The 13154-nt window shown below is 55.4% G+C and overlaps 2 protein-coding genes and 1 long non-coding RNA gene across 9 annotated transcripts in view; 2 read left to right on the plus strand and 1 right to left on the minus strand.

The window, feature by feature from the left end:
* The window catches only part of LOC132008137 (uncharacterized), a 1145-nt gene extending 245 nt beyond the window's left edge, over positions 1–900 (minus strand). Inside the window, exons 1-2 of the long non-coding RNA XR_009401549.1 lie at positions 810–900; positions 372–491 (exon numbers count right to left, since the gene is read on the minus strand). This is a non-coding gene — a long non-coding RNA (uncharacterized LOC132008137). The remainder of the gene's footprint in view (positions 1–371; positions 492–809) is intronic.
* The window catches only part of LOC132008136 (disintegrin and metalloproteinase domain-containing protein 33-like), a 16102-nt gene extending 8801 nt beyond the window's left edge, over positions 1–7301 (plus strand). For 3 of the 7 annotated variants that reach the window (XM_059386529.1, XM_059386531.1, XM_059386530.1), the window contains exons 12-22: positions 97–274; positions 405–494; positions 711–906; positions 1026–1134; positions 1231–1429; positions 1518–1595; positions 1686–1794; positions 1874–2021; positions 3296–3387; positions 3482–3645; positions 3889–7300. In XM_059386529.1, the coding sequence (XP_059242512.1) occupies positions 97–274; positions 405–494; positions 711–906; positions 1026–1134; positions 1231–1429; positions 1518–1595; positions 1686–1794; positions 1874–2021; positions 3296–3387; positions 3482–3645; positions 3889–3945 (1420 nt within the window). In that variant the 3' untranslated portion in view covers positions 3946–7300. Of the gene's footprint in view, positions 1–96; positions 280–404; positions 495–710; positions 907–1025; positions 1135–1230; positions 1430–1517; positions 1596–1685; positions 1795–1873; positions 2022–3295; positions 3388–3481; positions 3646–3888 lie in introns of those variants that run through there. The other 4 variants (XM_059386532.1, XM_059386534.1, XM_059386533.1 and 1 more) reach the window with 4 other exon arrangements.
* A 2990-nt stretch (positions 7302–10291) lies between these two features.
* Positions 10292–12949, plus strand: LOC132008167 (GDNF family receptor alpha-4-like). The gene is made up of 5 exons (XM_059386586.1): positions 10292–10782; positions 10937–11046; positions 11141–11275; positions 11898–11989; positions 12231–12949. Exons 1-5 carry the CDS (start codon positions 10292–10294, stop codon positions 12240–12242), a joined length of 840 nt encoding a protein of 279 aa, XP_059242569.1. The 3' UTR covers positions 12243–12949.
* Positions 12950–13154: the final 205 nt, after the last annotated feature.

Raw genomic sequence — 13154 nt, forward strand, 5'->3', positions numbered from 1 at the left:
GGCCAAGTACAGGGGTACTGGTGGGAGGGGATGGGAGAAGAGCAGGGGGCCGAGGGCGGCGGTGCCAGCACGCGGGATGCCCTTCCCCGCCCGTAGGCGCCCATTCCCGCGGGTGTTCAGCGCCTGCAGCCGGCGCCAGCTGCGCGCCTTCTTCCGCAAGGGGGGCGGTGCGTGCCTTTCCAACGCGCCCGACTCGGGGCTCCTCGTGCCCCGGGCGCGCTGCGGGAACGGCCTCGTGGAGGACGGCGAGGAGTGCGACTGCGGCGCCAGCCAGGTCAGGTCCGCGCTCCCGGCCCCTGGCGACCCGAGACTGGCGCCCCACCCTCCCCTTCCCCAACGCCCCTCCGAGGTCTGGGGTGCGGCATCCTTACCGACCGGTCCCTACATCCCCTTTTCGGCTCCAGGAGTGCACGGACGCCTGCTGCTTCGCCCACAACTGCTCGCTGCGCGCGGGGGCCCAGTGCACCCACGGGGACTGCTGCGCTCGCTGCCTGGTGAGGGCGTGGGAGGCTCGGGGTGAGGGGTTAGGGGGCGCTTGCGAGCCGGCCTGTTGGTCTTGGCTGATTGGCGCGCTCGGGTCCCCCGGCGGGTGCCGGCTGTATTCGAGCAGGGGCCTGCCTGGCCCTCCAGCCTCTGCGCTGCGCTCTCCGTCTGGATCTCACGGTCTGTTGTCCCTCTGTGCCTCCGCCAACCTCCCTCTACCTGCGTAGCTGAAGCCGGCCGGCGTGCCGTGCCGCGGAGCTGTGGGTGACTGTGACCTCCCAGAGTTTTGCACGGGCGCCTCCCCTTACTGCCCCCCGGACTTTTACCTCCTGGACGGCTCGCCCTGTGCCGGCGGCCGGGGCTACTGCTGGGATGGCGCATGTCCTACACTGGAGCAGCAGTGCCAGCAGCTCTGGGGGCCTGGTGAGACTACCGGAGCACTCCGGCCCATCCTCGGGTGTGCGCTGTTTTCTACTCTAGGGAAGATTGGGGGGATTGCTAGGGGGACGGAAGCCAGTGCGGTTTTGCCCATGCTTCCTCAGCCTCCAGCCCAGCACCAGAGGCCTGTTTCCAGATCGTGAACTCCGCGGGAGACGCCCACGGGAACTGCGGGGAGGACAGCAAGGGTGGCTTTGTGCCTTGTGCGCAGAGGTGGGGAGTATAGGGGAGGGCGGGGAAGCTGGGTAGTGCGCTGGGGCAAGGACACATGTTACTGTTTGATCGCCCGCCCTGCACTTTCCTCCCCAGGGATGCTCAGTGCGGGAAGCTGCAGTGCCTTGGTGGGGAGCAGCGGCCACGCCCATCGCACACTGTGCCTGTGGACTCCACCATTGGACTAGGCAGCGATGAGGTGACCTGCAGGGGAGTCTTTGTGATGCCCGGTGTCCAGCTGGATGTGCTCGACTTGGGCCTGGTAGAGCCAGGCACCCAGTGTGGACCTAGCATGGTGAGCCCTGCACCCTTCCCCCAGTGCTGAAGTCCTGCCTTTGGGATAATCACTCCCCCTAACTGCCCAGTGTACACACTGCCCCTAGGTGTGCCAGGACAGGCGCTGCCGAAATACTACCTTCTGGCAGCTGGAGCAATGCCTGGCAGCCTGCCATGGCCGTGGGGTGAGTGACCAGAATGTGATTGCGGGGGTGGGGGTGATGACCTTGGAGTTCCTGACCCTGCGGGATCCTCCTCCTTTCTTCTCCTCCTAGGTTTGCAACAGTAACCAAAACTGCCACTGTGCTCCGGGGTGGGCTCCGCCCTTCTGCGACAAGCGAGGGTTTGGTGGCAGTGTGGACAGTGGCCCCATGCAGCCTGAAGGTGTGTCCATGGTGGACAAGTGGAGAGAGGCTGGGGAGGTGCCCCTGCTAAGTACTCAGACTTACCCTGTTGTCCACAGACCACAAGGCCTTCCTGCTAGCAATGATGCTTAGCTTTGTGTTGCCGTTGCTGCTGGGGGCTGGCCTGGCCTGGTGCTGCTTCAGGTGCCCAGGATACCGTCTCCTGCCATGCCTCTGGGGCTTGAGGAGGGATGCCCCAAGCCGAGGGTAGGCTCTGAGCCCACTCAAGCACTCCCTGCTCTGCAGAACCCAGCTGGGCCTGGGGAAGCTAGGGTGGGGTGCTTAGACCTTGCCCCTGGCTACACAGAGGAGGGGGTGGGCAGAGGCGGTGGAAAGGAGCCTTGAGCAGGAGGCCACAGTGGGTGGGTGTGGATCCCCATGGGGCCCCCAAGCCCTCCCAGTTACCGTGGTTCAGCCCCCTTGACCCCCTCTTCTGTCTCTCCCACCAGGGGACTGCCTCATCCTTTGTTCTACAAGCTCATCCTGCAGGTCTCCACTGTGCCCTTCAGGACTTTCCTAGCCTCTAATGACTCATCTGCCTTTTTCCATTTCCTCTGCTTAAATCTCTTCTGTACATCTTTCAAGTTCACAAATGCTGGGCCTGGCACCTCCTTTCAGTCCACACCACTGCTTAGCTAGGGGGCTGGCTGCCCTTGTGCCCAGGGCCTGCTCCTCACCCAGTTTTCCGTGGCCTGGGAGGAGGTCACATAACACCTAAGCAGGGTTGATCACTGGGTGCTGGGCAGGGGAGGCCCCCTAGGGCACATCTGACACAGCCTGACCTTGGGAGTGCTCTGGACAAGTTTGGGCAAGGGCAGGGTTTGGGCTAGAGACTGGGGCTGAAGGCAGCCCGGACAGGGGCAGAGCACCAGCCAGGTCCCAGGTCCCGAGAGGGCTTTGACACGATGAGCAGTGATTGCAGGTCTATGGGGGACAAGCAAGGTGCTCAGAGTTTGGTGTGTCAGCATCAGGGGGCCTAGAGGCCAGGTGTGGTAGGGGCACCCACATATCATCATTAAGGCAGAGTCTCGAGCACAGTGGATACTGTTTCGGAGAGAGAGCAAAGGACAAGGCAAGGCTCTGGGAGATGGGACGTGGGCACCCAGGCATGGCTCTGAGTCATTAAGGATGGCAGGGCCACCCAATGGCAAGGGGCACAGGAATACCTGATATTGGGGAGCACAGACACCTGTCTTTGGAGCCTGAGTGATGCCAGTATCTGAAGGGTGCCAGGATATTGGGGTGATGGCAGAGCTTGTGAAAAATGTCAGGGCTAGAGAGAAGTGCCTGTGGCCCTGGGAGGGCAGGAGCCGGACCTGGAGCCTAGAACCCCAGGGCCTCTCCCAGGAGGGAGCAGGAGGGGAACTGGAGGCAGGGACATGGACCAGAAGGGTAGAGGCGCATTAAAGGCAGAACTCAGGTCAGGTGTGTCTGCTCAGGACCACTGTGCCAGCCTCCTGCTCTCTTATCCCACTGCTCAGGCCCAAAGATGGCCCAAACAGGGACTGCCCCCCCAGCGGTGTTCACTCCATGGAATTGGGCCCTACAGTCATTGGAGAACCCCAGCCCTTGGGTGAGTGAGGCACAGAAGGAGATGGGGAGGGCAGTGAAGGATGCGCTCTTGCCTTCCACCTCCTTCCAGATGGACCCCCCTTCTTTCCATGTAGCACCCAGACACCCTGAGGCCCCAGTCCCCACCCTGCCCCAGGGACTCCTGCCAGTGGTCACAATATGTGGCCTCCACCCATTGCTGCAGACCTTGAGAACTCTGCCAGAGCCCAGGAGCCACCTTGAGGAGCCTCTGGCTGGGTGCCCTGCCTGCAACCCCAAGGTAGGCAGCGCCCTCCGCACATCACCCACCACCTCTGTTGTCCCAACTCGGAGGTAGCTGATCTTGGGTTATTATGCAAGTGAGACATGACCTTGTGGAAGAGCATTGGTCATGGAGACCTGACGCTGGAAGGCCTTAGCGTGGGAGAGAGAGAAGTCGTATCTCTTCTTGGGTCACTGATCCTCAGTGAGGGAGGAAAGGGGGTCTTGGCCCTCAGGGGCAACCATTCCTCTTCATTTTCAGCGGGTCAGGTCCAGAAGCCGAGATCCTGTCGCTGGTGAGAGGGAGCTCCTGAGATGAGGATACTTACCATGGACCGCTGGCAGCCTCTCCAGGGACTAGGTCTCCCAGGCGCAGAGCCACAGAGTCAGACCGTCTGCACTTTGGCAGCCTACAAATTGCTTCCCTAAGTTGAGCTTGCCCACCTACTCCAGGACCCCAGAGCTTTATCAGAAGGTGTGCAGTGCTGTCCCCATTCCTTAGGGCTAGGGAATCCTGGTAGGGTACATACTGCAGCCCTAAAATCTATCAGTCCAAGGAGAGAAGGTCATGTAGTCACTGACCTCCCGTCAGCAGGAGGGCATGACCCAGCCTCTGTCCAGGGAGCCCGGGGGTCTCTGTTCCACGTACTTTACCCAGACCCAGGTCTGCAGAGACTGGTGACTGCTGGGCCAGAAGATAGCCCTCAGGGCCCTACAGTTCAGACAGAGTCCACTTCCCTGGAGCTTGGCCCCAGCAAACAAACAAAATGAAACAAAACAAAAAAATCCTTGGGACCTTCCTCCTTTGCTTTTCCTGCCTTATCTTGTCTCTCAGGCACTTTCTTAGCCTCACCCATGTTCTTGGTCCTGCACTTGAGGTTTCAGAGGAGTGTGGGGTCTGCTGTGGACACTACTCACCCTCTCCTCCAGGAGCTGTTTTAAAAACAATGGGAGCTGTTTTAAAAAGGACACCCAAGTAGAAGTCAAAAGAGAGACAAGCTGCCTTTGAGACTCTGTGAATCTTTCTCTGTATATCGATTCAACCCCAGGGGGCTCCCTATGAGTCCTAAGGGGTGGTAGCTGGTGGGTGGGGCCTCAGATGGCAGCCAGGGCCCCAGATGTACCTGGGCATAGGATGCTGTTCCCTAGCATGAACCGTCCCTTTGCCCCACCTCTTTTGACTCCCTTGGAGATTCTGAGAAGCCACTTACTCATGGAAGAATTGCTGGGTGATCTTCTGTATCAGTCAGCTGTTGCTATAGAACAAAACCACTCCCAAAACTTAGTAGTAGCTGGAAACAACTAATTGGCAAATTAGGTGTAATTCAGCTGCTGCTCAGCTGGGCCAGTCTACTTCTGGGTTTGGCTGGCTGTTGGCGAGAGTGATGAGGATGAGCAGGCTAAGCACCCATTTTCCAACAGACTAGCTCAGGCTTGCTCACATGACAGCTGTGGAGGGTTCGAGAGAGCAGGAGTAGGGCAAGGCAGATGATGCACTTACCTTGAGCACCAAAAAAAAAAATAAAATAAAAAAAATAAAGGCGATCAAGATAATCTTAATGCAAAAGATGCAAAAGTCAAAAGATCAAAATTAATGCCAAAAAAAAAAAAATCAATGGTGAACAAAATATCAGAATTTTAACGGAAGACCGGATCAGTGACAGTGTCATGCCAAGCCACTTTGGAACCTGAGGCAGAAGGAAAAATTCATAATAGTGATCATTTCTCACCCCAGTCCCAGCCGTGCCAGAAAGTAAATGGAAGCTTACAAGGCCTCTGGAAGGTTCTACGACTGGCACATTAAACTCCATAATGCCCTATCGGCACAAGCAAGTCACAGGGCCAGCCCAAGTTCCAGGGATTGGGAGAGAAACTCTACTTCTTGATGGGAAGAGCGGCAGAATCATGTTTCAGGGGCACAAAGGCTTGGGGGAATTTTGACAACCAACCATTCCTGCCATGAGCAGCAGAGAAGAGGTAGCCCCGGGCTTGGGCTGGCTTCCGCTCCATCAGCCCCAGAGATTGAATGAGGCAGTTTTCTACAGCTGCCTTATGTCTTTTTTTTTTTTTTAATTTATTTGAGAGAGAGCAAGCAGGGGAAGGGGCAGTGGGAGAGGGAGAGAGAATCTCAAGCAGACTCCCCACTGAGCTTAGAGCCCGATGATGCGGGGCTCTATCTCAGGATGCAGAGATTATGACCTGAGTGAAACCAAGAGTCAGACATTCAACTAACCCAGCCACCCCAGCGGCCCAAGCTGCCTTCTGTCTTGATTGTACCCATGAGGTTTTTGATTTACAATGATGACCTGAGTACTGACATGGAGAGGTTAATGCCACTGAAAGTTTTTATTACTTATAATTCCCAAGAGAAGGGTGTCACACAGGGCTGCGTGGGGAAGCACGACGTTCAGTGGGGAGGCAGAAGCAGGAGTGAGGGCAGAGCCTATACTAAGGTTTCTGCAGGAAAGGCAAGGCAGGGCAACTGACTAGCTGTGAGGTATAGGGGTGTCTCTAATGGTCTGGTACCTGGCCCTGGGATGATTTAGGGCAAGGCAAATATAGATTTTGTAAGGGTTAGGAAAAAGACACCAGATTGGTTGGTCTGCATAAGAGAGACATATTCATAGGCAAATTTTCATGAGCTCTAGGAATTAGGGTTAGAGGCAGTCTCTCCCAAGCTCCCTCTCCTCCACTCCCTCTAAGTCAAGATGTTAAACCATCATCAAATACAGAAAACAGAGAACATAATGAATACATCACCCCACATTCTCACCCTTTGGCGGGGGGTGATGTCTGGATCCCATGAGATTCCCACTTATATTGCATGTCTCAAAATACTTAAAATTGCATGATAAAGAGAAAAACATTGCATGATTAAAAACTGAATGATCAAATATTGGGGGCCATGAGAGCAGTCCTTTGAGGAAAATGTATAGCTACAGTAATTTTTATTCAAAGAGAGCTGAAAGTCAGGGGACAAAGGTCCACATTTAAAAAGCTAGAAGCCCCAGGCCAGATGATTTTGCTGATGAATTCTACCAAACATTTAAAGAAGAACTAATACCAGTCCTTTTCAAACTCTTCCAAAAAATTAAAAGAGGAGGGAACACTCCCAAATTTATTTTAGGAAACCAGCATTGCCCTGATACCAAAGTCAGCTAAGGATGATACACGAAAACTACAGGCCAATATCCCTGATGAATACAGATGCAAAAATTCTCAACCAAATATTAGCAAAGTGAATTCAATAGCTCATTAAAGGGATCATACACCATGATCCAGTGGGATTTACCCCTGAGATGCCAGGATGGTTTAACATATGCAAATCAATAAATGTGACATACCACATTAATAGAAAGATAAAAATCATATGAGCGTCTCAATAGATGCAGGACAAGCATTTGACAAAATACCACATCCTTTCATGATAAAGACAAAAAAAATAAAACTAGGCACAGGAGGACTATAACTCAACATAACAAAGGTCAGATAATTGCAAACCCACAGCTGACTTCATACTCAATGGTGAAAGATTGAAAACTTTTCCTCTAAGATCAGGAACAAGATAAGGATGCCCACTCCAACCACTCCCATGAAGCCTAAATGAGAGCACAGCCCTTAGGAAAAAAGAAAAAAGAATAAAAGGCCTTCAAATCAGATGGGGGAAGTAAATTTATCTTTGTTTGCAGGTGACATGTTTTTATTTTATTTATTTTTACCTTATTTTTTCAAAGATTTTATTTTTTTCTGTTTTTTTTTTTAAATTAACATAAGTGTATTATTTGCCCTGGGGTACAGGTCTGTGAATCGTCAGGCTTACACACGTCACAGCATGCACCACAGCACATACCTCCCCAAAGATTTTATTTTTAACCAATCTCTACACCCAGAGTGGGGCTTGAACTTACAACTGCAAGATCAGGAGTCACGTGCTTCAACTGAGCCAGCCAGGTGCTCCAATGACGTGATTTTATATACAGAAAATGCTAACAACTCCACCAAAAAACGATTAGAACTAATCCCCAAATTTGATAGTTAGAGCATACAAAATCAACATACAGAAATTAGGTGAGTTTCTCCTCACTGACAAATGATCTTTAACGGAAATAAAACTGCATTTGCAATTGCATAAAAAAAAATCAAGGATTAAGTTCAACAAAGGAGATAAGAGACCTGTACGCTGCAAACTACAAGACTTTGATGACAGAAACTGAACAAGACACAGATAAATGACGAGATATTCTGTGGTTATGAACAGGAAGAATCAGAACTGTATAGAGTCTATCCTACCCAGAGCCATCTATGGATTCAGTGCAAGCCCTATCAAAATTCCATGGCATTTTTCACAGGAATAGAAAAGATCACCCTATAATGTGTATGGGACCACAAAAGATCCTGAATGGTCAAAGCCATCCTGAGAAGGATAGATATAAGGGAACACTAACATTTTTGTTAGCAACTTTTCTTCAAGTCTAAGGTTAGTTAACAATGAAAAGTTAAAATTATAAAAGAAGGGGAAGAACAATGATGTTTCACAAAGTTGACAGTTTGGCATGGGAGAGACAAGGTCTCCTGGGGGTGGGGGGTGGTAGTGGTTGTGGAGAGAGAGAGAGAGAGAGAGAGTGTGTATGTGTGTGTGTGTTTCCACCTAGGCTGTGTACCTCCGGGACCTACCTGCAGGCAAAGCGGAGGAGGGGGTAGGGGGAGACACACTCAGTGGGGCAGGATGTCATTCCCACTACAAGGCTCCTCCCCATGGGATGTCCGCGCCTCAGCACCAATGCAGCTTGCCGCTTGGGTTCCCACGCTGGGCTCAGGCCGCTGCTGGGAAGCAGACACCTGTCCCGCTGGGGTTCTGCTTTCAGTCGTCCTTCCCATCTGTTTGCTGCCTGGCATGGGCCTCTGCTTGGCGCCTGCGCTGCTGCTGCTGCTGCTGCAGCTGCTGGGTGAGTGGTTGCCTCCTCCCGAAGACCCCTCACCTCTGGCCTCTCTGCTTGATCTTCAGGGACAGAGTAAGGGGGCAAGAGGACTGGAAAAAGAGGTCTGGAAAAAAAAAAAAACACAACCGTAGTGCAGGGCACGGGCAGGAGACCTGCATATGGGATGTGCCTACGCCGTGCCACCTGCCACTCCCCACCTCCAAGTCCCATCTTGGTACCTGGTCCCAGAGACTTTCTTTTTCTTCTTGGGTCCCTTCTCCCACCTCTCTTACCCTTCTCCCATCTTCAGTCTTGGAGCTTCACACTCATTCCTTGGTGCCACGCATCTGCTATTCTACCTGCTTGACTTCCCCTTTCCCAGCTGGGGCATCCCGGAGGGAGCCGTCACTTGGCCGGGTGGAGCCGGGTGGGGAGAATAGAATCTGACAATGGTATAAGGCCAAGGAGATACTGGAGCTGAGATGCGCTGTTCTGAGGGTAAAGATGAGGCAAGGGTACTCCTAGCAGAGGGGAAATCTGTAAGCAAAGGAGCAGAGGTGGGACCAAGACCTTAGGTGACACTAAGTGCTGCTGTGTGTGGCTGAAGCTGGGCATGTGAGGGGTTTGGCTGGGACAGAAGGGTAGAGTTTGCTGCTCCTGGAGTCCTGGAGGAGGAGGGGAGGGGAGGGGAGGGGAGGGTTGGGGAGGGTTGGGTTCCCCTCTCTCCTGCCTACCCTCTCCACATACCTACTCATTCTAAGCCCTTGGTATCTGTTCATCCTACCTGCGGAATAGACATGCTGCAGCCACACGGAGAGTCACTGTGGCTCCTGCCATCCAATCCATGGATCCTGAAAGAGGGGGCCAGGGCCAGATGGGGACCCTGCTCCCAGACCTGAAACAGGAGTCACCTCCCTGCACACACTCAGTGAGAAGGATGGGGGGCCAGACTGGAAAACTTGCCCATGAGGGTAGCGCTTCCAGGGGCTGAGAGTACAGAGAGGGGCAGCGGAAGTCTGGTTTTGGTGACCCAGGTCCTAGGAAGGGGCTGCCAAGTCCCTTCCTATGAGACCCTCGCCTGGGCCCCAGAAGACTGCCACCTGTCATGGACTATTGGGCCTTGTGGCTAAGGTCAGAGACCTGTGGCCTGACCAGAGGGTCTTCCCTGGAATTCACAACCTGGCAGCCTAGTCTAAATGGGCCCTCTGCAGCCCAGAATCCTTTCAGGGAATCCCTCTTTTGCTTGGCTGGTAGAGAGTGGAGGGGCCAGGAGACACCAGAGATGGGCCACATGGGAGATGGATGAGAAGGGAGCATCAGAAGGGAATGGAAGGGCAAGACGGTAAGGGGCAGAAGGAGGCACCTGAGAAGGTATGGAAGGTGGGAGACCCAGAAACCAATAGGGAGGAGAAGAAAGGAAGAAAGCTCAGCTGTCCCAGCGTGTCAAAAGAGAAAGAGGAGGAGCCACTGTCCTCAACCCATTTCTGATAAATGCCCATTAGCCAAGTCCCCAGAAGCCTTGCTCTGTTTCCCACGTCAGCTGGGGCCTAGGAGAGTGGCAGGAGCCCCGCGGACCCCTCTTCGAACGGGTGTGGCCGTTCTGCGGAATGAGTGGTGCCTGGGGAGGGTAGGCTTCACCGTCTGGGGGAGGCCGGGCCGAGTCTCGGTGCGCCCGACCCACCCGTGACGTGTTGCAGGACTCCCCAGAGCCAGGGGCCGCCCGTCCCCGCGACAGAGGGGCGGTCAATGCCAGCCGGTCACGCCTTGGAGCCACACTCTGCGCTCCTCCGATTCCGCGCGCCCCGCGCCTTCAGAGGGCGTGGCCGGGGGACGCGGGGGAAGCGCGCTGGTAAGGCTCCCCGAGAACTGCAGCTGCCCGCCGCTCCCTCAGGGTCACCTGGCTCGGCCGGACGGAACCGATGCCTGGACGCGGCCGAGGCGTGTACGGCGGACGCGCGGTGCGAGCGGCTGCGCACCGAGTACGTGGCTCAGTGCTTGGGTCGGGTCGGGGCCGGAGGCTGCCCCCGCGCCCGCTGCCGCCGCGCCCTGCGCCGCTTCTTCGCCCGCGGGCCTCCCGCGCTCACCCACGCGCTGCTCTTCTGCCCGTGCGCCACCGCCGCGTGCGCCGAGCGCCGGCGCCAGACCTTCGTGCCAGCCTGCGCCTTCGCGGGGCCCGGGCCAGCGCCGCCCTCCTGCCTCGCACCCTTAGACGCCTGCGAACACAGCCGGATCTGCCGGTGAGGAGGGGGGTGGGGCTACGTGGGATGGGGCGGAGGCGAGGCGGGGCGGTGGGGCAGGTGTGAACGGGCTGTGGGGGCTGGCCGGGAGGAGACTGGGTGGGAGGGACTGGGCAGGGCCTCCCGCTCACCCTCCCGCCGTGGCACCGCGCAGGCCCCGCCTCCTGGCCTTCCAGGCCTCCTGCTCGCCCGCCCCCAGCGCCCCCGACGGCTGCCTGCTGGATGAGGCCCCCAGCTGCCTGCGTGCCTACGCAGGCCTCGTGGGTACGCACTGCCGGGATCCGGGCGCCGACTGGGGTTCTCCCGAAGATGCCTCTGCCTGGGTGGGCCGATTACTCAGTCCTGGAGTCCCCAGCAGGCACCGCCGTCACTCCCAACTATGTGGACAACGCGAGCGCGCGCGTGGCGCCTTGGTGCGACTGCGGAGCCAGCGGAAACCGGCGTGAGGAGTGCGAAGACTTCCGGGGGCTCTTCACCAGGAACCGCTGCTTGGGTGAGGGGCCCGGACGGGGCGGCGATGACCGCTCCTTCCCAGTTTCGGGCTGGCGGGAGCTTATTTTAGCGGTGAGGAAACTGAGGCTATTTGCTGCAGCCATGCAAGTGCACACCGTCTGTGCTGTCCACCTGCCCCGCAAGAAATACGCGCCCAGTTATCCCCAGAGACCAGGTCACAGACCAAAGCAGGATCTTAGGGATGTCTAGGCTGGTGACCCTGCAGGCGGGTAGGGGTGGGAGGAAACAGTCAAAACAAGTTTCCGAGTTCCTGGAATGGAACCAGGTGAAATTCCTGCCAGCGCCACTTCTGACGTGGTCCCACGCCCAGGTGATCTTGCTTTTTGGGTCTGATTCTGCCACTCACCCGCCCAGAGTTAGCCAACTCCTCTAAGCCTTTTGTGCCCATCTGTAGTATGGGGGTGGTAATCGTCACCCTTCCCTGTGAGGATGACAATTTGGAAGGCCTTGTCATGCACCTTCCATTCCAGAAGCCAATCCTTGCAGATCTCCTATCTTCCCAACCCACTGCAGGAAACCAGAGGTCTCTGTTTGTCCCAGAGGACCTGGGCCTGGTGCTGAGGTTTCCCAGCCTAGCCCATCCTGGCCCCCTTCCTCCATAGATGGTGCCATACAGGCCTTTGACAGTGGGTGGTCTCCAATCCTGAAGAACCAGCCAGATGTCCGCCAGGACCCTGAGCACAGCCTCCTGCAAGTAGGTGTAGAGAGGGGATGGTAAGCTGCCAGCCCCTGGCCTGGCTCCTTCCACACACTTCCAATCCAGGTGGGCTTGGATGGAGGCATGAATGGCCTGGGCTGGAGGTGGTGGAGGCATAGAGTAGAACCCAGCTTCTACCTCAAGTGCACATTCTGGTCCCACCCCTAAGGTGTCCTCCGCAGATGGGCTCCTGGTGGGGGAATCTCTGCTTTCCATGCTGTTTGTCTTGGCTCTGCAGCCCCTGCTCTGACTAGGACAACAACAACAACAACCAACAACAACCTTGGACAACAACATCATACTGACAGCCATACTGCCTGGGATATAGGGCCCCATCTGCACCCTCTTGCCCCCTGAAAGTGGACTGGCTTGCCTCCCAAGCTGACTCCAGTGCTCTTGCACTGCTGTTCTTTTTAGGTCTGGACACCCTGTGTGCCTGTCCCCTAGAGTGAGGGATTTGGGGCTGAGGGCCCGATGCAAAGCCCCTAGTTTCCCTTTCAGTGGGTTTCTTGGTTGTAGGTCCTTCTGTCCACTGACCTTGGAACAGTCAGCTTCTCCTACAGGGTAGGGATGGGAGGTGGTCACCTTTTTAGCTAAGGCCTCAGTGGGGCCCCAGATCACCTACAAGTCAGAAACCATCCAAATTCCAAGAATTTTAAGAGATTTTTACCTGCTTCCCTGAAGAGAACATACCCTAAGGAGTACATCTGGACAGACTTACAGGTAAACTTTTTTTTTTTTTTAACACTGCAGCCTTTCATGGCACCTTCCTAGGGAGGCACCACCTGTCATGATATCCACCTAGGCCCCATCGACTAATGTTATTAAGGTTCTTCCCAACCATGATATGCTCCTTAGTGGGCACCACCTGGAGTGAGATTCCAGTCCCCTGCATTGCACTGGTCATGTCGCCATCTTCCCTGTGGTTTAACCTAGCACTATGAATGGCAACCATAGCTCAATAAACCTGTATGCACTGAAACTGGCCTTGCTTTCCTGTGATCTGTCCTGGGATCCCGGAGACCAAGTCTGCTACAGACTGCTGTCCCTCTGCGGGCCTATGAGACCTCAGATGGTATCAGAACCACTATTAGATTCTAGTGGCAGAGATTTCTGTTGCTTTGTCTTCTCTGCTAGTACTCGGATTCAGGAACTATGCTTC

The sequence above is a fragment of the Mustela nigripes genome, unplaced genomic scaffold (assembly GCF_022355385.1).
Source record: "Mustela nigripes isolate SB6536 unplaced genomic scaffold, MUSNIG.SB6536 HiC_scaffold_75, whole genome shotgun sequence".
NCBI lineage: Eukaryota > Metazoa > Chordata > Mammalia > Carnivora > Mustelidae > Mustela > Mustela nigripes.

Bases quoted from the DNA above. Each gene is read 5' to 3' on its own strand.
- LOC132008167 (XM_059386586.1), top strand. From the start codon at position 10,292: ATGCCAGCCGGTCACGCCTTGGAGCCACACTCTGCGCTCCTCCGATTC. The intron at 10,783-10,936 runs GTGAGGAGGGGG...GGCACCGCGCAG, and splicing joins GAACACAGCCGGATCTGCCG to GCCCCGCCTCCTGGCCTTCC. The intron at 11,047-11,140 runs GTACGCACTGCC...AGTCCCCAGCAG, and splicing joins TGCCTACGCAGGCCTCGTGG to GCACCGCCGTCACTCCCAAC.